Source organism: Rousettus aegyptiacus, unplaced genomic scaffold (genome assembly GCF_014176215.1).
Source record: "Rousettus aegyptiacus isolate mRouAeg1 unplaced genomic scaffold, mRouAeg1.p scaffold_m13_p_15, whole genome shotgun sequence".
NCBI lineage: Eukaryota > Metazoa > Chordata > Mammalia > Chiroptera > Pteropodidae > Rousettus > Rousettus aegyptiacus.
In genome coordinates this window covers 35,226,574-35,250,034 of record NW_023416290.1, presented here as the reverse complement: position 1 = coordinate 35,250,034, position 23,461 = coordinate 35,226,574, and the positions used below count along the sequence as shown (strand labels likewise).

The following is a 23,461-nucleotide window of genomic DNA, read 5'->3' as shown; positions in this document are numbered from 1 at the left end:
GACTCTTGCATTTTACATTTAAATATGCTAACATCACTGTCATATAATTTGCAAACTGCATTTGTGCAGATTAAGCTGAGGGCTAAATGTCACCAACTGATTTTCAATGAGGAAGAAAACTGCTGATGGGCAGCATGAGAGCCTGTGGAGTCCTCTAGTCAGGAATTGCTTTTTGAACTAAGTTGAGTGACTGGGTAGCCAGCTCAGGAACTCCGCACCCCCCTCCCTCCCCATTCCTGGCAGAATGCGCAAGAGCGGCATAGAAGTGAAATCTGTATATCTTTGTTTTAAATAATTTGCTCCTTTTTACAGAGCTACAGGTTTGAAGGAAAATCTGATATTCCCGAGTCTTTAGGAAGAAAGGATGTAAGCCTTCAAATATTGGGCTGAATTAACTGTTAAAGAAAATATAGGTGAAAATGGAAGGCTGGAGAATGATTTTTTCTTTTTGTACAGATAAAAATATAACAATTCAGTCTTTTTCTAGGTTCACAAATTTTAACTGATGCATTTTACTCTGTGCGATCAAATCTAAGACCTACAGAGCCAGTTGAGATGAATTGTGAGCTTTTATTAGCCAGCCTGTGACTGACTCTCTACCACGCAGGGTTAGAGGAGGTCAGTCCCGAGCTTCCACAGGAGGTAGCTTATAAAGCCTAAAACCACATCAAACAAGCAAGCAGGTTTACTGAAGCAGAAGTTGGCCATAGCATATCTTTCTACAGGGTATCTCCTAGAGCTATACCCTGGTTTACATTAGCAGAAGTTGGCCATTAGCACATCTTTACACAGAACATCTCCTAGAACTACACCCTATTTAACATTAAACAAGCAAGCAGATTATAGAAGCATAAGTTGGCCATTTGAAAATTTTCCACCCTTAACATTCCCCACTGGTTTTCCGGCAGCCTCCTTTGCTGTCTGTATAAGTGTTCACAGTCTTGTTTTCACCCCACTGCAGAACTTGAGTCACTGCTACTAGTTCAGCCCGCTGAGCTGAAGCTCTATGACTTAGGGCTTGTGTCCAGATGCCAGTTTCAGTGGTAACCACTGCAACACCGGCATACCTGACTCCTGAGATGAAGCTACCGGATTCGGCCAAGGGCTGTATGTCAGGTCTGGTCTGGTGCAGGTGACGTTCTCTAGGACCTCAAGGCAGTCTTGCTGGGTTTGGCAAGGGTCATCATCAGGCAGTAGGGCAGCTGGGTTGAGTGTGGCAGTTTTCAGGAACTGTATGTGAGGTGGGTTGAGAAGCAGGACCTGATACTGGGTGATTTGAGCATTGCAAATCCACTGCTCTGGTGGACTGCAAAGCTCCTATGTCCACCAAGAAGTTCACAGGCTTGCCCCTGACTTGTAAAGTTACCCTGGGCTCCCAGGGGCTCATAATGTAAGAGTCCTGACTGCCTCATTCTGCATCCTCGAAAAGGATGAGAGGGGCCTTCTTTTGGGGGGCTTGTCCTTTTTTTAGGGCATTCATTTTTCCAATGTCCCTATTTTCTTGCAATATGTGCATTGGTCCTTCTCTAACCTGACTCTCCTGGGTCAATTGTTTGCCCTGGGTGCCTGTTCTCAGCCTCTGCCTTTTCCTGGCGGTCCCCTTGGCTGGGCTTCTTGCATTGCTGCAAGCAGGACCTTGGTCATCTTCTTAGTCTGTGCTATATCTACCTCATCTCTATTGTTGAGTACTCATTGGGCTATCTCCGCCAGCTCAGACAGCTTCTTTCCTTCAAACCCTTCCATCCTCCGTAGTTTTTGTCTAGTATCTGGGGCCGACTGACTGACAAAGGCTAAATTCACAGCCTTCCTATTATTAGGGTCTTCCGGGTCAATAGGGGTATATAACCAGTACAACTCTAAGAGTTGTTCCAGGAACGCCTCCGGTGACTCATCTTTAGTTTGGATGACCTCACTTACCTTAGATAACTTAGTGGGTCACCTGGAGGCAGACCAGAGGCCCTGGAGCAGAAGATGGCAATACCGTTGGAGGGCCTCCTTACCTTGGTTGGGGTTGGGGTTCCAAGGTGGATGGGTATTTGGGAGAACATGTTGGACGTGGGCCGGATTGGTGGAAGGCTGCCTGTTGAGCTCTAATACCACTTTTGCAGCCTCCGTCAGGATCCGTTCCCGCTCCTCTGAGGTAAACAGGACCTGGAGGAGTTGCTGACAGTCATCCCAGGTCAGCTTGTGGGTAAAGAAAATAGTCTCTAGGAAGAAGTTAATCCCTGGGGTTTCTCTGAGAATGAGGGATTCTCGTGTTTCCATTTGTACAGATCGCTGGTGGAGAAAGGGACATAGACCATGAATGGCCTCTGGGTTTCTTCCCCAACTAGGGGAGCCAATCGCCAGAGTGGTGCCAGGACTGCTGTCCGGTTCGACAAGTCAGGGACAGGATCAGGGTCTTGTGGGGCCGGTACACAACCCCAGCGTGGGTGTGGGGAGGACTCAGGAGGGGTTCTGCCTCCCTATTAGGGGGAGACAGGACCAGGTCACAAGGGGCATAAGGGGGAGGATTAGTGATCTCGGGGTCTTCAGGGGGTGCCTGTAAGACAGGGTAAAGAGGGTCAGGTGTCTGTCCAGACGGTTTCTCTTTTTGCTCCTTTGGTGTGGAGAGAAGGACAGACTTGGGAGTTGCCTCTGATTTTTTTCCGCAGCGGCAGTCCTTTAAGTACTTGGGGGCATCAGAAACAATATCGATCCACACATCGATATATGGAGCCTGGTTAGGGTGGCCAGGATTTCTGTAGATAATATTCCGCACCTGAAAGGCTGTTTGCAGGTCGAGTGACCCCTCTGATGGCCACCCCGTTCCAAATGTGGGCCATTCTAACTGGCAGAACCTCTGAAGGTCAAAGGGAGTGATACTAGCTCCCTAGGTATGGGCTCATCTCCTGAAATCCTTAAAATGGTTAAGGAGGCACTGAAAGGGGGTAGGATAATTCGAGGAAGAAGTCTGACTCATGTTAGTAAAAACAAACAAGATCCCCACAAAAGCCAAATAAGCCAGAGCTAGGATCAGCTTCTGACCTAGCGTCCAATCAGACAGGGCCACGGAGGCCAGATCTAAGGAAAGAATTAAAATACCACACATCAATATATGGAGCAAGCTTATGAAAACCAAGGCAATAAGAGAGTAACAGTACACTTTGACCAGCCCGAACAGACAGACACAATGTAGACAGACAAGACAAACTACAGGTAACACAAAGTGCTAGCACACCCAAAAATCAGAAGTCAAGTCTCAGACCTTGACCAGACTAAGGAAGTATTACTGCGTCCAGCCTTCCACTAGTTCCCCTTAGGGCCTACTGACAGACAGATACCCCAAAACCTGGATACCTGTAGTGCAGTCTGACTCACTGGTGAAGCTGCTCCAGATGGCTTGTGCCCAATTGTTACAGAATTGAACCTTTTGTCCACCTGCCCTCCTGGGTGAGTCTGCCTGGCATCTTGGGCTCAGGAACATCTCTCAGCGGCCATCCCCTGGATGGGGCAGGTCCTCGCCCAAGGTGGCCGGGGTCATGGGTCTTAGGAGATCTCCTCTAGAGAGATCTTGCTGGGGCCTCCAAATGTTGTGGTGTGATCCAATCTAAGACCCATGGAGCCAACTGATTTTTCCAAATGGTCATGTTCTGGTCACTTAGCAAAGTTATTTGATATTTACTTGTACATAGCTTTATTAGGGGTGCTGTACCTAAATAGTTTTTGCCAAAATACATTATGGTCAATCAGGCCAACGCTGCATATATAGAATTTGTTTTGTTAAATTTTTTTGGCTTAGTCTGTTGAAATAAACTGCATTGTATTATAGCTACCTCATTTTTGGGTAAGAGTGTTTTTTATAAGTGCAGGGCCTACCCTAATCAAGACACGTCTATATTTTCTATTTGCATATACAGATACATACATATTGGCATTCCTTTACCTATTCCCCCAGACACTGTTCTGATCTAAATGGAATCTCTCAGTTCTCTCTGTTCTCAGCTGGATGAGATTCCAGAGTCCATCGTATCACTAGTAGTAACATTCTTTCTCAATACCTTGAACTGTTTCTCATCCGCGTTTCTATTGTGCATATAAATATCAAAGACATTTCTCCATCTTGTTACGAACACAATCCAGTTTTTCCACATTTGCATCCCAGCAACCTAATGCTGCTAGAGAAAAAGTCATAGACAACAAGGTGGAACTCCTGTAGATTCCCGATTACCCACTGTCTTAGTCATTTTGGGCTGCTATAAAAAACTACCAGAGACTGGGTGGCTTAAGCAAGACCTTTATTTGTCATAGTTCTATAGGCTGGAAAGTCCAAGTTGAAGGTGCTGACAGATTTGGTGTCTGGTTCATAGACGGCTGTCTGCTCCCTGTGTCCTCACATGGAGGAGGGGGCAATGGAGCTCTCTGAGGTCTTTTTTTATAAGGCCAGTACCCCAATTCGTGAGGGCTTTGTCCTCATGACCCAATCGCCTCCCAAAGGCCCACCTCTAAATCCATTACACTGAGGATTAGGTTCCAGCTTAATTTTAGTGGGACACAGTTTCTATCACCTACCTCAGCACTTCTTTGCAGCCCTCCAACAATTTCCTGGTAAACTTGACCTCCATTCTCCACAATTGCTTTTGCACAGTCTCCACTCTGCTCCTACCCTCAATCCCCCAAGAGGTGTCTTTATCATCTGCTTTTTCTTTATGCACTATGGACATACCAGAGACATTCTCAGTCAGCAGAAAAATTGGACAATATAGGAGCCCTAAATCTAGAGCCTAAGAAGCTGGCAATGGAATACAAGTTTCTGTGCATGATTTCTGTTCTGTAGGGTCATTAAAATCAGAAAGTGATTAAGAATATCTGTTTTTCCCTCCCTTCTGAGAATAGCAGCCACTCAATTCTGGGAGCTGCTGCTCCCACTAGTATTGCTGCCAATGCTAGTACAAACTCCATCTGCGTGGGCACAGGGTTAGGCATGTGATCCCGGCAAGGCCAGGACCCCAACTGAAACTAAGGGAAGAGGATTACTTTTGTTCTAATGACAAAGCTAGGGAAAGAGTCCTAGTTCTAACTTCCCTGAGGCCTAACTGCATCCTGATTCTGCAATCTTTCATTATCAAGGTAATAAATACCTACTTTGTGTGCCTAAAATAGATCAAGTTAGAGTTCTTAATTTGCAGCCCAGAGGACCTAGTTCAAACAGAAATTGGAAACAAACAAAGTGATTAGAAAGCAACAAACGAAAAAGGTGTATCAGTCAAGGAGGTGAGAGCAGAGACTTTGCCCCATGGGCGGCCCCTGAGAGCCAGGTGTTTAAGTCTTCAGGGAAAGAGAAGTACTGTCTGGAGGACAAGGTGAAGAGTAGAAGAGGAAGGTGTAGCTGAGGCGTGAGTCTCAGAAGAGCATGGTTGTTACCAAAAAACGTGATGTCCATGGTCTGCAAGGTCATCCTGTAGCGAAAAAACAGCAGTCCTTGTTTTACAGAACCTTTCTGTATGCATCTGGGCTTTTGGTACCCTGTACCAGCTCTCACAACCACAATCCCCTCTCTGCTCATCTCTCCAGGTCGGCATGCTTATGCATCACAGGGAACAAGAGAATCTTCCAGTTAGTTTGTGTAATGGTCAAGGAGAGTGTTCTTGATAGTCCCTCATCATTAATGATGGTGTCCCAGTTCTGAGAGTAAACATGTGCTTCACTGTGTCTTGAAAATTTAATTCCCAGTAAAATAATAAACATTTGTACGTATTTAGAGTTTATAAGGTGATTTTGTAATCATGTCATTCCAACTACTCACTGATTTTCTGAGGAATTGCTATTTGTAATAATATTGACAAGGGACCTGAGACTCAGACAATTTCCTTGCCCAAGACCACACAACTAGTAAAAGTTAAATGCTGGACTCCAACCCAGGTATCGTGGCTTTAAATCCTGTCATCTTTTCACTGAATGCACCCACTTATTTATTCCTATTGCAGTGGCATTGAAGAAGACTTGGTGGAATATGATCCCCTTGACCCACATTGTCTCCCCAACATATTCCACTGGCAGGTGCAAGTTCCGAGCTTCATTTGTTTGTCTTGAGGTCCTGCCCCACAGCTTGCTGGGAATTGTGTTTGAGCATCACTTCGTGGAGGAAGTGAAGAGGGCTTATGTGTTGAGGCCTGGCTGGAGTAGCAATGTTTGAAAACATCTACAAGGGCAATTGATACTTGCTTTCTAATCATATTTGGGAAATGAATCTTTAAAAATATTTCAAGCAAAATGTAATTTAAAGTATTAAGTAAAGTAATAGTATATGTGGAAATCAGAATGGCATATCCTGACAGTGGTCGTATATGACAAACTTTGGAAACCTTAAACTGTGTCTGCCCAGGGTGGAATGTCCCAAAAAGTCCTGCTCAAAACTCAGGGTAGTAAAGTCATGGCAAGTAAAGATACGCTTCCTTTGATCTGTTTAAATTCCAAATCATTAGGAAGCATCTGCCTCTCTTTCCTGCCATCTGTTGGTTTGGGTCTCTAAGTCTGGAGCCTAAAATCTCAGAGGACTTGTCCTGTCCTCACAGTTTTCAAAGAGAAAGTCTAACTTGCTGACGGTAACATCCAGATATAATCAGCCTTTACATCTCCTGAGATGATAGACGAGAAAAATCTCTCCAAACCATATCTACTGGATGTGATACGAGTTATCACTTATTTATCTCCAGGGACTCAGCTCATCAACGGGCCAAAAGAGTTTGACACAGAAAGTTTCGCACCCCTTGCTCCAGCCTTCTTTACTGGCTAGTTCCTACCTTCCTTTGGGCGGGTCCCTTACGCTGTGTGCTCATAGCTTCCTATGCTCTGTATCTGGCACACAATGTATTAAAATTACAATTGAGCCACTTTCAAGTGAGGACAGTGCTCTTCACATTTGTGTTGTCCATGTAACACGTGGTAGTTGCTCAATAAATATTTTCTCAATGAACAAATGACAGTCATAATGAGTTGAATCGTGAAGCCTTGTGTCATATAATCAGAAGAAGCTGGTAGTTAGAAGCAGTCATTTGCAGAGCACATGCTTTATATTTGTCATCTCGTTTAATGCTCAACAATCCTGTGGGGAAGGTATTTTTTCCCCTTCCCTCTGCAATTATTTATTGAGTGTATCCTAAGTGCCAGGCACTGTGCTCAGTGCCTAAGATCAAATCGTGAAAAGATGTGATGTCTGCTTCATGGAGTGTAGTAGGGTAGGCACATAATAAGCAAGCAAAGTAATGAAAAAGTAACTTCCTCTATTTTTGAGATGACTTTCAGAGAGGTTCTATGTCTGCTTTTTGCTTAAAGTGGCTCAGATAGAGCCGGGATTCTGTTTCAGTTCAGCTTGATAGCAAAGCTCATGCTTTCCCCAGAACCCTCTGGTCAAGATATGGCTTCAGTTCAGAAGGATACAGAGTCCCTGGCCCCAGGGGCAGGGGACCCCAACCTGCCTCAAAGGGCTGTGCAGCCCGGCGTGGCAGTCGGTCGTGATAGCGGTCAGCCGCAGGTGGGGCTCGGGCTCCAGGGGAGAAGGCTGTGGAGGTGAGAGCCGGACATTGCTGCATCCTGCTAGCAGCTGGCAGGCAGACACCGACGTCACAGGTGACTCTGACTAGTCCAGGCTTCCTGAAATGCCCCCTGTTGCAGTCAGTGGGGGATTTTGTGGGCAAGGCTGATGGGAGAATTTGGCAAACCTAGTTACATCTAAGTGTACCAAAGGGAAGAATAGCTTCAGCATCTTGCCAGCTGCTACCAGTGGAGAGCTAAGTTGTCAGCTTCCATGTGTCCCGCATGGAGCTGGAGAAAGTCAAGTCAAAGGAGGCTGCTGTGGCCTCTGTCTTTTCTGGGGCCACAGCAGTAGAAGAGGGGACACTGTGCCAAGTTCTCTTCCATTCCCTACAGGCCAGGACCGTGGCTCCCTGATCCCCATCTCTTGCCTTTGGCTTTCTCTGAGTGGTATCTACTCCCGGAGAGCGAGAAATGTTTTGCTGGAGGTCTCACTTCCTGATTTCCACATGGTGGCGCCCTTGAGCCGCTGGTCCTTAGAGGCTGCTCTTTTACTGCGGGAACCAAAGAGGTAGATTTTAAAGGAGAGAGATTCCGTTTCCAGATGAGCTGGGGTTGCTTGGCAAGAGTGAGGTCTCTGGACACATAGAGGAAATTCGTGTTCAGCATTGACCCTTTAGAAAGGGTAAGCTGCCAACAGGATTGTTTGGGAGAACTGCACCCCAGGCTTCCGGTCTAGAGATGAATGTCTGGGGGACAGTGCCACAGGGCAAGCCCTGAATTTTGATGCTAATGGAAAGAAGAAAAACCTCGTTCTATAAATGGATGCCGAGCAGTTATGAAACAACTGACAAACCACACAACCTTGTGGGGTTTCAGGAGAACTGGACTACTCACGGACTGGCCCGTGACGCTGGTATTTGCTTATCCATTGGTAGGGGGACAGAGGTGGTGGAAAGGGCAGGGTTAGAGATGGCAGAAGGATGGCACTTACCCTTTGGCCCATTCTGAGAGAATCTGGGGATGGCAGGGAATGTACTAACTCTTGTCTGTTGTCCCAGATGGACCATATGAGTTCCTTTGTCCTCAGATACCCAAAGCTCCTGTCCATCTCAGTCTGAGGAAAATGATACCTATAGTCAAGGCAGGTTGGGCAATTCAGGTTTTCTGGGAGCTGGGGGTCATTAAATGATGCTTCATCCTATGAATCTATCTTGACCCAGTTAATTCACTGGCACCCCACAGAAGGTACCTCGAAATGCGGGACACTGCTATTGTGGTGTGGAAGAGCACAGGCTTTAGAGCCAAACTACCTGGGTTCAAGTCTCGATTCTACCACTTACTGGCTGGATGACTTTGGCAAGTTATTATCTGTGACATTGGGAAGAGCAATGGTATGAACTTCCTGTGTCGTGTAAATATGCAGAACACTTAAAATCACACCCAGCACGTTGTAAGCACTCGGTAATTAAAACTATTATCTCAAAGTTTCTAACTAGCACCCAAATCCCAACTCTGTGGTTGGAAAATGCCCATTAGCTTTGAGAGACCTTGAAGTCAATAATTCTTGCACGGCTGAGTCACGGGCTTCCTGCTACGTCACCGTTAACGATTTCATCGCTGTGTAGTTTCATTCCCAACTTATAGATGGGGTGTTCAAATTTTTTTGCATAAATTTCTAAGTAGTCTTAGTATCTAGCATTTTAGGTTGGCTGGGAAAGATATTCTTGTATTTCCTTAACAAATAAGATAGCTTTACGCTGCCTATAGTATTAGGAGTGAGTGAAATTCAGTTCATCGTAATTATCTGTACCGGTTTCACGTTCTTCGTTGCTGTTATCACGAACGCACACTTTTAAGGTTAATGAACAAATCACAAGCCCTAATAGTGAATATTTCCCATTTCATTCTGCAAGTAGCAAAGACAAGTAGCTTTAGCGCCACAGTACACCATTGCTCTAAGGAGAACCCTCGGGCCTGGTAGGGCTTGTCCTGCTGTCTCCTTGCCTGGATTGGGAGCTCGAGGATGCAGACTTGCTGATCCTCTGCCTTTAAAGTGCCCCCACCCTTCTTTGCACCAAGTGGGATGGGGATGGGTTATCGTTTGCAGCAGAGAGCTTGGTTTGACCCTAGGCCCTACCGCTGGGATTCAGGCATGGCTGGGTATACTGAGAAAACGTGTGTGACAGCTCACCTGAAGTTTCTTTGCATGGGATCTTCTGAGAGAGAATCAACCCTAGGGCAAGGAGGAGCCAGATCCGATGGGCTTAACCCAAGTGATGGGATGGGGCGGTGATTCTAAACATGGCGGATTCTAAAGGTGGCACGGAGGCCATCACACAAACCCTCCCAGGTTGATAAGGGGCGAAAGAAGACCTTGAAAGTATGGTTTCACAGAGCCTTTGCCATGACGTAGGTGTGCTTGATTGTTCCAACTTCTTGCCATTAGAAACACGGGCAGTGAACACCCATATGTACCTTTATGCATATACGTATACAACTTTACGCATACCCATGCTTTCTCCCTGGAATAAATTGGGTCAGAGGAATACAGAATCCTGAAGTTGCCTTATTAATTTTTAAAGCTGTATTTGGAAGCAAAATCTGCATATACAGTCAGGTTCCCCCCCCCCCTTGTATATAATACAAGTGTTTATATACAAAACTTTCTCTTTACTAAAATAGTAGATACATTCTAAGACCTTTTCTTTGGCCCTAGTGGAAGCATTTTTGTTTTGTTTTTTATTTGGGGCCACACTTTTATTTATCCGGGTGGCAGATACAGTTAGCTGTTTACTTCACAGCTATTCCTAACCACTGCCTGCTTCCGTCGATAGAAGTGGAGGCAGCCATACACTTGTTTTCCCAGACTCCCTTGTAGGTAGAATGGCTGAGTGGCCCAGCCTGGCTAATGACACATAAAGGAAAGCCTGTTGTAGCCTTATGGAGAAAGATTTTTTTCTTCTCTGCTAAGTGGGAGGCTTGTGAAGAGAAAATCTCAGCCGGGAGCACTCCTCTGTGCCCTGCCTTCCAACAACTGTGTAAGGGCGTAATCTTGGAGCAGTGGCAGCTGTCTTGTGATCACGAAGCAACAAGCACGAAGAAGAACAAAAAAGCCAAGATACAGATGATGGAAGAGGTAAAAGGCAAAACGCCTGGCTTTGAAGATACTGTTACATGGCCGGACAAGCCTGGGAAACTTCTACCTCCCGTTTTCCGTTCCGTGAGATGGAAAGTGCGAAGATTACTTAAGCCGTTCTTACTCGTAGCTTCTATTAATTATAACAAGTGCGTCTTAATTGAAACAACCTGCCCCGCCCCCTGCTTTTAACCATTCAAAATGAGATCGTTATCTCACCCTTCTCATCCTGCGTCCTTAATCATAGGGTAGTTTGGATACTCCCACTCTAATTACATTCTTTATAAAACATGTAAAAATGTAAGACACCCGGGTCCATTCCTCAGCAATTCTGGCACCTTTTTCAAATGTTCCTTCCTACTGGTCCAGCCTGGTTTTCCCAGGATTTGGCAGAGGACACAAGGGAGCCCTGAGGGGTTAGTCGGGGGCCTTCCTCATGGCTTTGCCCTGCTGTCCCCGCTCCCACCCCATGGCAGCGAGCTCTGAGATGAAGGCGCCCCTGAGTTCTGCTATTGGGTGGCCCTGTCTGTTTCTCATACCAGGATGCAGCCCCCGCCCCTTTCCTTCCTGAGGGGTCAGAGTGGGTGGGATCCCTGTGCTACTTGCTGCCTTTTAGCTGAGACCAAGTTAGAAATACTTAAAGTTAAAACCAGAACCTTTGTCCTGAAAACAGTACATGAAGTGCTCATGCCTGGAATACAAAAAAAGTCAGCAATTCCTTTAGATCGAAGAGAGCCGGAACCATTTTCCCTTCTGCAGGTCTGTTTGGACTGAGTAAAATGTTTGATTGCATTACTTGCGAATGGCTGGCTTCCTTGTTATGATTTAGCTAATATTCAACTTTCCGGTGATAGGAATAAATTGCACCTTTCACAAGCAGCCCAGCGGGAGACTGTGGGAGCGTGTGCTCATGCTGAGCGGCCTGGGCGAGCAGGGGCAGGAAGGCAAGGATGCCCCCTTCCTGGTTTAGAGTGTGATGGTGGAGGAGAGGGCGGAACGAGGGGCAGAAGCGCAAGTGGAGGCGTTGCAGGTGCACTGTGTGCGGGGCGGCGAGGAGTGCTGGGTGGGAGTCACGCAGAGCAGCGAGGTGGAAAGACGAAATGTTTCAGTTAGACAAGAAAAATCTCGGCGCTACCATTTATTAGTCATGTGACCTTGAGTGAGTGGCTTAAACCCCTCTGAACCTCAGCTGTTCTGCCCATAAAATGAGGGTACATATTGACCCATGGTTTAAAGAAGTTGCAGTATAATGGTTCATGCAGCAAAATAAGAGGAACCGGGATCTGAGCTGAGTGCAGAAAGGGAAGACGGCTGGGAAAGAGGGGAAGGGGGCCAAGTCCCAGCTGTGGCTGAGCTGGTCCTGGAGGGCGCTGACTGTTAAGCAGTTCGCAGTGACAGCTGACTCCTCCGTGGTCAGGCCCTCCTTAACGCCCAGTTACTCTCGGGATAACCTAGACCACTTGCAGACTTCTTTTATAGAGAAGGAGACCAAGGTCCAGAAGAGCCAAGAACCTTGCCTAAGGTCGGACAAGACAGATCAGCAGCCAGGAGCAGCCCTAGGCAATCCGTCCTCGCTTTAAATCCTGCTTGCTAACTTGGCTTTTAAAACCTTTAGCCTCAGGCTGGCCATAGGTAAAATGAGGCAACAAGAATAAATTACAGACCAGCCCCACCTTCGTGAACTTTCACCTCTCCTCACTCTCCTAACCTGAATGGAAAGCTTTACCCCGAGCTAAGCAAGAAGACCAGGACGCCCACTCTCGCGACTGCTATTCAACCTGGTACTGGAAGTTCCAGCCAGAGTAATTAGGCAGGAAAAAGAAATAAAGTCGTCCAAATTGGAAAGGAAGACATAAAATAATCTCTTTCGTAGATGACAATTTTGCATGTATTCATGCGTTTTAAAACTTGTTTCGTGTAAACAACTGATCACCTCATTAAGTATTTGTCACTCAGGTTTTTACTTTCTAATTAGTGCAATAAATTCTGCATATGAAATTTATTGCATCTATCAGTTGATAAAATCTTTTAAAAAATTCATAAGTTTTCCATGACCCCTGAAATCACAGTATCCTCGGGGTTAACTGCCCTACCCACATGGTCACATATTGCCTCTTACCAGGCCCCGTTCTCCATTCTCCAGCTTCCTCCCATCCTCTTCTTTATACCTGTTTGAGAGAAGGAGGGGCTGTATCTGGTGCTTAAAGTGTGGCACCCAAACCTGGAAACTTGTGAGAAGGCAAACTCTCTGGCCCTGCCCCAGGCGTACTGAATCGGAAACTCTGGGTTGGGGCTCACACGTCAGTGTTTTAACAGCCGTCCAGGTGATTCTAGTGCACACGAACGTTTGAGAACCACTGGACTATGGCAAGGAACAAAATCAGCAATTCATTCCTGTCAGGGGATGTTGGAATATTAGCTAAATGGCAGCAGGAAATGTCAGCGATGATGCAATCGGATATGTTATACACGGAACGCCGCCCCTGGCTTAGTTTAATCATATTTTGGCAGGGGCTGCCCGCTGGGCTCTTGCCCCATGTCCCCTGCCCGTCCCCCGCCCAGCCCCTGAGTGCTCTTTGGGCTCTGCCTAGCTCACTCTTCAGCCTCTCTTCTCTTCCTCTTCCCACCCCTTCATGCTTTCTGGCTTTTTCCCAAGCCGCAGTAGATTCCAACACCCTCAATTTGGTGACAGTTTTTCGATTGTTCCCTTCTGTCTGTCGCCTCCCATAGCACCCCAGTGTTTGTTCTGGGGCTCTGAAATCTTGGAGGCTCAGCTTCTCGAACATTTAGTTTTCTCTTACAAGCTCATGGAAACTCTCAATTGAGTGGAAGTTCCCATCACCATGGATGGTTCCTTGTTGGACAAGTTCACACATTTTCATCGAACCCTCAGAACAAAGCAGTGGCACCTGCCTAATCCATTTGTTCAAGGACCCTTTCATTGCTGACCTCATTCTAATCAAAATGTGACTCTGTGGGGGAGTTGCAGATGCCCTCGGGTGAGGAGTTCCTGTTTAAAGAGGCCAGCTCTTGCCTTTTCCGCCATCGTGGAGCCTGTGGTATCCTGCTGAGAACAGGACTTCTAAAAAGACAAATACATCTGGAAGACTGTGGTCCAAGGCCATTTTTGCTGGCTATAAGCGGGGTCTCAGGAACCAGAGGAAACGCACTGTTCTTCTTAAAATCGAAGGTGTTTATGCTCAAGATGAGACTGAGTTTTATCCTGGCAAGAGATGTGCTGCTGTGTGTACAAGGCGAAGAACAACACCGTGACTCCTGGTGGCAAACTGAACAAAACCAGGGGTATTTGGGGAAAGGTGGCTCGTGCTCATGGAAACAGTGGCATGGTTCGTGCCAAATTCTGGAGCAAACTTCCTGCGAGGGCCAATGGACACAGAATCTGTGTAATGTTGTGCCCCTCACGGATTTAAACTTATGGAAAGTAAATAAAGTGGATTTGTTCTCTTGTGACAGAGAAAAAAAAAAAAGGCCAGCTCTAAAGAGCATAGGGAGTTCAGTTCGCAGTAAAGTAATGGCTGTGTACGGAGCCAGAGGGAGATAATCGAGGGGATCGTTTCATAAGCTATATAAACATCTAACCAATGTACTGTATAACTGAAACTAACAGTAAAATAAAATAAAATAAAATAAAGCGCTAAAAAAAAGGCCAGCTCTTCACCTGGCAGCCAGGTAGAACTTTTGAGGCTGGCAACATCGAGACTTTCTTTGGAGGTAATTTATTCCTGCTTCCGCAGGGAACTAACGTAGGGAGGGGAACCCAGAGAGTCACCTTGGCAGTCGCAGTGTGCGGACCTGTTTTCAACCATCAGTCTCATTGCAGAAGTTAAAATGTCCCCAACTTTTGGCTACGTGTGCAAGCTGGTGGTAGATTACTACAAGGAGATGTGTGCTGAGGCTTGTGCCTTGGCTCGCTCACTTCGGAAGCACCTGAAGGTGCTTGCTTGTAGGCTCTCGAGCACCACCCCAGATCTGCTCAATTAGGCTTTCTGGGAGTCGGCCTGAAATTTTCATGGTTAGAGAGAATCTGGAGGTGACGCTATACCTAAGATTTGAATAGGTGGTAGATTTGCTTTTAGTCAGGATTGCCCCAGAATAAGTCTTTATCCATGCAATGTGAGTCATTATAATCAGGTTCAACTGTTTTTGTAATTGTCTCCATTTTGTAAATGCTTCTTCTTGGCTGAGTGCCAGGAATCAAGGTTGAGCCCATTTGTGGGCACACACTAAGGCCCACTGCAATCTGTCTCCCAAATTTACCATTCTTGCCCTCACCTATTCCCATGAAATCTCCTAGCCCCAGGTATTTTGAGAGGCTGGCAAAGGTGGCCTCAGGTGGCTCACAATGCAGTCTGTCAGGCACAGCCACTGCAGGGGTTGGCTGCCATCTCCTGTCTGGCCCTGGCTGCTGGTGGCACTGTCCTCCTTTCACAAAGCAGCCAAGCCCCCCAGCGGTGCCCTGAGCTTCACCCCATGAGAACACCAGTGCCTGTGTCAAGGTGTCCTCTCCTCAACCGGGACTCAGTGCAAAGATGAGGTGACTAGTGACATCCTCAACTTTGTACCTTATTCATCACCGGGGTCCCCAAACACTACTATGTGTGCCCAGTGTCTTACAAATTCCCTCCAGTGTCTGACTCAAAATTTTCTTCAGAGGGATTCAAAAATAGTCCAGGGAATTGGGTAGGGGTGTGTGTGTGTGTGTGTGTGTGTGTGTGTGTGTGTGTGGACTGAATAGGACATGCTGGTATTTAAATACACGCTGCGACGCCAAGTTTGCCAGAGCCCTTCAGGACAGGAACGTGAAGACTTTGACTTTAGGTTTTCTGGTCTGTTGTCCTGTGTGTAGTCAGGATTCCAGTCGCCACAGAGTGCTCCTTCCTTCCTATTCACCATCCTGGCATTTTTGCCTGACATTTTTGCTCTGCAAACTCAGTTCTCCCAAGAAGGTTCACCATGAGGTTCTGAGCACAGAGAACATCTTTGGAGGTTTTTGCATGCTGAAGTTTGGACCCCCAGAGAAGAGACACTTTTTGGACATAATTCTGTTGTTAGCAGGGAGGGTCTGAGTGACATTTCTCAAAATGTTAAATAAAATATCAAAAAATGTAATTATAAGAATTTACTTTCATCTCATAGTCAAATGCGTTGGGATATGTGTCTCTCATTCACAGAATTTTGTTTTGTTTTGTTTTGTTTTTTAACTTGATATATTTAACTCTTGGGTCTTTAGGTATGATACAATTACCAAATTGATGGAATGAATCATATCATCACAGACCCCTCACAGGACCAGAAGACAGGCCCTGCCTTTTGTGGAGCTGGTGTCTGAGAGGATCCCAAGCTGATTCTCTGAAAGGTCTGAATGGAGAGCCAACTGCATAGTTCCTTTGTTTCCGGCAACCACACACTGAGAGCCTTTGTGAGTCCTGGGTATGTGGCTGACCTAGTTAAGGGGAGTCCTTACGTAAGATGTCAGAATGAAGACCAGGTACTTGGCTGGGTCTGTCCAGGGTTCACTACCCAGGACAGGCTTACAATATCTGAAGACATTCTTTAGTGCTCCTGTCTCTGGGAACAACAAAAGGAATTAGCTGAGAACAAAAACATAACTATGGATGAATGATACGCAGTCTGCCAAAAAAATTAAAAAGAAAAAAGAATACTCACGTGCATCTTAATAATGAATATGATATACATTACAAGTGTGTTCTTTCTTAAATTCCAATTCCTTCTCAAGATTTTGGCAAACTTCTCTAGCCGTGGGTGCCTAATCTCAAATCTGATCCTAACCCGCATTTTCCGAGGCCTGTCCTCGTGGTCCCTGCCTGTGTTCATTGCTAGAATTTCACACTGATCTTTGTGTCTCACGCTCCGGAATCCCCTCAGTCCCATGGTACAGTGCATTCGCATGCAGCCATCTGGCCTTGCTTTTTTTTCTGCCTCTGGGCTTTTCCATGCTGGGGCTTGCTTCTGCTCACATTTTCTTTCGTGTTTTGCCCTTTACACGTCCTCTAAAGTCTTTTTCTTAGGCACCTGCTTATCAAAGCCAAATCTTCAGTCTCCAGACCTCTAAAGCAGCGTTTCTCAACCCTTTTCCCATCATAGCACACCAAAAAAATGATATTTTTTCCCCATCGTAATCTGGAACCTCAGTGGAGACTGCAGGTCACAGGGGTGACCAGCTCGGGGGTCTAGCCACTTGAAGATCCAGGGGTCAGGTCTTGGGGTACACTTGCAGGGGCATTCTGTTCTAGGAAAGCCTGCCTTGGTCACATGACTATGAGGTTAACGTCTGTACTGGTTTCCTAGCTCTTTCTGGTCTCTCTTACTTCCCGGCCTGTGGTGGGCTCTGCTGTCCTACTTAGTTAAGACTCGCCTCTCAGCTCCGGCCTCCTACTGCCTATATCCTTGTTACTCTGAATATGGTCCTCAGGTCAGCACTGTACACCTCACCCGGGGTCTGGATAGCCATGCAGAATCTCAGATCACACACAAGCACACTGACTAAGTGTCTGCGTTCTTATTCCTACAGTTTATTCTAATTGCCTTTCCCCATCGTCAACAATCTGTTGATGTTTCTCTTCTCTGAAAACAGAGTAATACAGTTTTTTTTTGAGAAAAAAATAGGAAACAAAAATATGAGTCTTCCTTTAAGAAGAAATCAGTTTTAATAGGGAAAGATGGAAGGAAACACACAAACCATTTATTCCATCACCACTTGTAAATTGCTTTCTTTTCCACTTGCTGGTAAAAAGAGCCAAAGGATTTAGTATATTTTTGACCCTCAGAAGTGAAATATTTACTCATTAATCAGATGAAGACAGGATCTGGAGTAAACTTGGCTTTACTATTCCAGGTGGTAAAGTTCTTTGCCATTCAATGTCAAGGAGCATGATAAAGACTCTCTTGATGTAAGATTATTTTATTACAAAAACTTATTTTTCCTTATCCAATATATAAACTTGGTGTGTGTTTGTGCCCCTCAAGAACCATGAAGCATGTTTTAGGTAATTAGGAGAAGTCACAAAACACAACTAGCATAAGAAGTAAGAATGGTTCATAAACCATATTTGTTAGTTAATTCCGATATAACTGAACTTACAATAACTCTTCATGAGTTTTAAATTCTGTTCCTGCCAAAAGTTAAGTTCCCTGTTTTAACACTAAAAACCACTTTCTGGTATGTGAAACACCAGTTCTCTGTCTCCCTTTGCATAGTGGTTAAAATAAAACCGAAACACAAGACAAAGCTCTGTTTATTCTTTGGTCCTAACTTTCAGCACACTGATCCTATCACCTCTGGCAGGAAAGAATATCTTTGGGACAGAGCATTGTTAGGAAGACTGTTCCTCCTTCCACCAAACAGACTCTTAATTTATTACATTTTACTGTTGCCCTTTATAAACTTTCTTGTCTGGTTATTCAGAACCAGTGTTTTAGAGCCAAATTCTGCTCTCTGTGACTAATAGAAATTATGTGTATGGCTAAACAAATACCATATATTATTTATATATATGTTTATTTATTTATCTCTTCCCCCCCTCTCTAATCTCCCCTCATCTTATATTATTTTTTAAAATTCCATGAATAATCCCATTCTCCTAGGGTTGGGTTACTTGTACTGTTCTGCTGTAGGAGTTCTACAGATATGTACCAGATTCTGTTGAATGAGGAAGTTTGACCTTAGGACCAGCATGGCCATTTAGAAGGAAACCAAATGTAGAGCCAGGCTGGGTGGACACTGTGAGTGCATAGGAGTGCCTGCATCTCATGGAGAGTCGATGCCAGAAATCCTCCATCAGGAACCTCTTTCAGTCTTTAAAAAAAAAAACAAACCTAGAATACTTATTGCCCCTTTATATTTTAGACTTCCACTGTGATTGAGGGATGGGCAGTTATAGAGACAGTGATTCTTTCCTACCTTCTTTGGAAGTAGTATAGTATTGTGGGAAGAAGAAGGGGCTTGAGCCAAATATCAGGCTTGGAACCCCAGCTCTACCACTTACTATGTGACACTGAGGTTATTATTTAGTCTCTGTGGCTCCTTTCTTCATTAGTGACATAGGATAAAAACTCCTGCCTGACAGAGCTGCTGTGAGGATTAAATAAGATGATATATGTAAAGTGCTGAGAACAATGTTTGGCATTACTGAGAGTTCAACTCATGTTCATTCTTCCTCTCCCTTTCATCTGTGCCCCTCCTCTGTTCCTTGGCTCATGGACATTTTAAGAGAGCAGATGAAAATAAAGCCTAGTGCAACTCTCCTTTGTATTTTCTAGCATTGGTGATCTCCTGTTCCATCTTTGGGACATCTACTTTCTCTTCCATCACTATATACTCTTGCAGAGTGATTTCATGTATTTCCATAGCCTTTACTGCCAATCGCATGTCAGGGACTCCCAGACTCCCTCTCGCCTGAACTCTAGACCCACATTTCTATACTCACAATCTGCCCTACAGACCCGGATGTCATTCACATCAAACTAATTATCTTTCCTATCACTTGCAACATTATATTGAAATTCATTTTATCAGTATATCTTCCTGATTAGGCTCCATGATCTTTTTGAGGGTAAGAATTTTTTCTTATTTATTTTTGTATCCTTAGTGTTCAGACAAGTTTTATCTGAAAAAAAGTTTTTTATTTTAGTTCTATTTTTTGAAAGATAGTTTTGCTGGGTGTTAATTCTGGGTTGAGAGGTTTTTTTTCACCCCGGTACAGTTTTTCTCCCTTATCCATGAGGAATATATTCCAAGATCCCCAGTGGATGCCTGAAACCATAAATAGTACTGAATCCTATACAGTTGACCCTTGAAGAACATGGCCTTGAACTGTTTGTGTGCATTTATATGCATATTTTTTCCAATTGACCCATGCAGTTCTAACTTGCGTTATTCAAGGGTCAACTCCATGGCTGGGAATCTGTGTACTTGGAGGGCCTGTAACTACAGGCCCAGATTTTCAACTGCTCAAGAGAGTGGCATTCCTAACCCTATCATTGTTGAAGGTCCAACTGTATACTATGTTTTTTTCCTATACATACATACCTTTTCACTTAAAGGAAGCACTTCGTGGCTTCTCCTTGGCATATACAAATTGCCAGCATCACTTCTCTTGTGCTTTGGAGCCATTATGCAAATAAAACAGCTTGGTAGCAATTAAGTTTAGAAGGCAACATTTTTTGATGAATTTAAAATTTGTTCCCCTCCCCCCCCCCCCGAGGAAATCCTGCAAAGTTATGAGGTTTTGCAAATTTATTCAAGGAGGAAATACAGAATGACTGACTTCTGTGGTAATTTTTCCACATTGTTATTAGAGAGCAGATGTTTTCTTTCTGAATGAGGATAAAGAAACTCAGTTCATGAAATTACAAATTTCAGACACTTCTTATGAGGATGGAAAGAGTTTAATTTTGAAGACACTCATTTTTGTGGTGCTGTGGTTGGTGCTAAATTTAATAGGAAAAACAATATTTTAATACCCAAAATTTTGGAAACAATTTTAAATAAAGCAGTCAATCATTAATCTGTTAATTATTAATTTAATTTATCTCAATGCTTTTGAAATCAGAAATCTAGAATGTGTAATTACAACATGAATATTTTGTGAAAACAAACATTACCTCCCCAGTCTGAGGAACGTTTCATGATTGAGCTACCTTTGTATCTCCCTTATTCTTTCTATGCACTGGTTCATCATGATGATGGTGAAGATGAAGAAGATAAAGCTGATGATGATGATGATGATGATGATGATGATGATGAATGATGGCTACACCTTATTAAGAAGGGCTTACCATGTGCCAAGAATATTATCTCATTTAATCTTCCTCACAACTGTATGAACAAGCGCTAATGTATTCTCCATTTATAGATAAGGAATCCAAGGCTCAGAGAGGTTAGGCAGAGACAGGATTCAGACTCAGGTATGCTTGACTCCAAAGACTACTAACTTTGCTAGAATAAGTCATGCAAATCCACAAGCTTGGATTCGTTTTTGAGCTAGTCACCGGGATGAATCTCGCATCTTGATTCCAAGGACACAACCAAGATGGGAGCAGTGACAACAACCTTTTTATTTTCCTCTGCCTTGTCAGAATCACCTTACAGACATTTCTCCGACATTTGAAGAGGCAAACCTGCCAAAATGCTTATGACTTAGAGATTACTGTTTATATTCCAAGTATTTCTGTATTATTAGATACTGGGAATGACTTTCCATGATACAGTTGGTCCTTTTATGTGGAAAGATGATAAAACCTAGTTTACCCCAAAATTCCACTCCTTCAACCATTAGTATATGGTCGCTTTCTCTGCAGCACAGGCCCGCCATGGGAACTGTCCATGGTGGTTCCTTGCAAAACTCTCAAGTCATATTAGGACTTACCAGTGTTAGACATGGTGCTGAATTTTTTTCTAGTTAGCGCTCTCTCTCTCTCTCTCTCTCTCTCTCTCTCTCTCTCTCTCTCTCTCTCTCTCTCTTCCCCTCTCTCCCTCCCTCCCTCCTTCCCTCCCTCCTTCCCTTCTTCCCTTCTTCCCTCCCTCTCTCCCTCTTTCTTTCTCTCTTTCCCCCCCTTCTTTCACGTATTTAAGAATTACAGAGATATTCCAGGAAAAGGGTGTATATCTACCTAACTTGTGCCCTTACATTTCAGATTTTGAGATTCGAATTTTCTGATGGTTAGAAATAGCAATATGTTTAGCACATGCTAAAATAATGAAATAGTTCTCTTTGATGAGAAAAATCACAGGAAGTCTATCACACATCCAAAATATTTGGTGTCTTTGGACTAAAGGTCTTGTATTGTTAATCTTTAAATCCCAGGAATATAAAAGTACAAAGAGCATTATAGTTATAGGTCCACTATGGTTGAATTTCTGAATATATGGACCACTCTTTAAGGAGCAAAAGGAACCACTTCATTGTGGTAGGCTATATTACCATTTCCCCATAATTTTATAGCTCTATGATGTCTCTGTTTATGGGAAGATTATATATCCCTGCCCTGTTGAACTCAGAAGTGACCATGAGACTTGCTTTGGCTAATATAAAGTGGGGCACTTCTGAGCAGAAACTGTAAGAGCCAGCACGTGTGGTTCACAAAGCCACAATGAGACTTCTCCATGAGCTTGAGTCCCAAAGTGAAATTAATTAGATCAGAGCAGCAGCTAACCCTCACTAGACAAGTAGAATAAGGAAAAACAAATCTTTGTTGTCGTAAGCCACTGAGGTGCTTAGAGTCATTTATTGCCACAGTATATATAACTTAGGGGGGTGATACTCCTATCCACTCCCATTTGCCGCTGCAAAAATCCTTTAGGAAAGAGGCAGCCACAAGTAAATTTCTAGTGGTGAGAAACAGTAGACTTTGAATTTATGAAACCCATGTGGATTGCAAAACACTCAACCTTCTCTTCTCTCCTGTGGCTAGAACTAAGTCCTCTTTTCCATGCTGGGATATTCCTGAAGCCCTTCAGACCAGTTTCTGGACTGCCCATGTAAGTTTACATAGGCTGCCACAGCAAAATACCATAGATCGGGTGGCTTGAACAACACTTGTGCATGCCTACCATGCCAAGGAAGAGCTGGTGGAGGTGGCCGCAAGAATTCCTGTCACTATGTACACTTTTTTCTTTAATTCAAAATGAAAGTCTAATTACACCTAGTACTAACCCAAAATTAAAGTAATTCCTTGCTTTCTTTTCCATTGTATTTACTTTGTTAGAATGAATGGAAGCTTTAGACCTTATATTGTGTTCCCTTGGAAACAGATTCTGAGACAGAGAATTGTATGCAAAAGATGTTTTGGGGAGAGTAGTCTTGGGACATTTACTTGTAAGGACACAAGAAGGCAGGATTGGTTAAAGTGAGAAGCAATCAAACAATGTTGTAGCAACTGAGACAGACTTCAGCTCATCTTTTGAGGAGCCATATAGTTGTCCTATATGGACAAAGGGGTCTGACCTTTGTAACTCTCCATCAACCAGTCATGGCTGTGAGCTGCCCTTTGGGAAGGGGCACCGCCTTGGGCAAGGCATATCCCTGTGGCCGAAGACAATGTTCAGTGAGAGACATAGCTGTGAGTTCTCAGGGGCTGATGTTAGCAGCTAAGGGAATAAATGCATTGGCCCCAAAGAGGAGATCTGGGTGGAAAACCACAGAATCCCTGGTAGCCCCAGTTGCATCGTGCAGATTGACTTGCTTCTTTTTTTCAATTAAATTTATTGGGGTTACACTGGTTAATTACATTATATAAGTTTCAAGTGTATGATTCTATATTACGCCATCTGTAGATTGTATTGTGTGTTCACCACCCAAAGTCTAGTCTTCTGTCACCGTATATTTGACCCCGTTTACACTCTTTGTCCTCACCCCACCACCTTCCTCTCTGGTAACCACTATATTGTTGTATGTGTTTATGAGCTTGTTTGTTTTGTTTGTTCATTTTTTACTTTCTGTTTTAAATCCTACACATTAATGAATTGACTTCCTTCTTAAAGTAAGTTGGCCCAACCTCACAGGATTCTGGTTGACCTCGTGTTCTGATTAGTGAGGATTTTTTGGTCTCCTGAAGGTATGTATTCTACCAATTGGGACATAGTTACATGCAATCCATGGTCATTGACTCAGAATGTCACCCAACCCTTTCTGTTCATCATCCTGGATTAGCACCTCAGACGTGTCTTTAAGAGACTATTCTGTTGCCATCAGGCTGATGGCTTCCAGTGGTCATGCAATATGATAAGAGCAATGAACATCGTGGTCATGTTCTCATTGCTCCACATTC

At 44.3% G+C, this 23,461-nt stretch overlaps 1 protein-coding gene across 1 annotated transcript; it reads left to right on the top strand.

Moving 5' to 3' along the window:
- Positions 1-11,627: 11,627 nt before the first annotated feature.
- On the top strand, positions 11,628-14,318 carry LOC107512186 (60S ribosomal protein L35a-like). Its single transcript, XM_036232730.1, is given in 3 exon segments — positions 11,628-11,800; positions 13,672-13,891; positions 13,894-14,318. Coding segments are annotated over 3 exon segments (582 nt in total). The 3' UTR covers positions 14,083-14,318.
- The last annotated feature ends 9,143 nt before the right edge of the window (positions 14,319-23,461 follow it).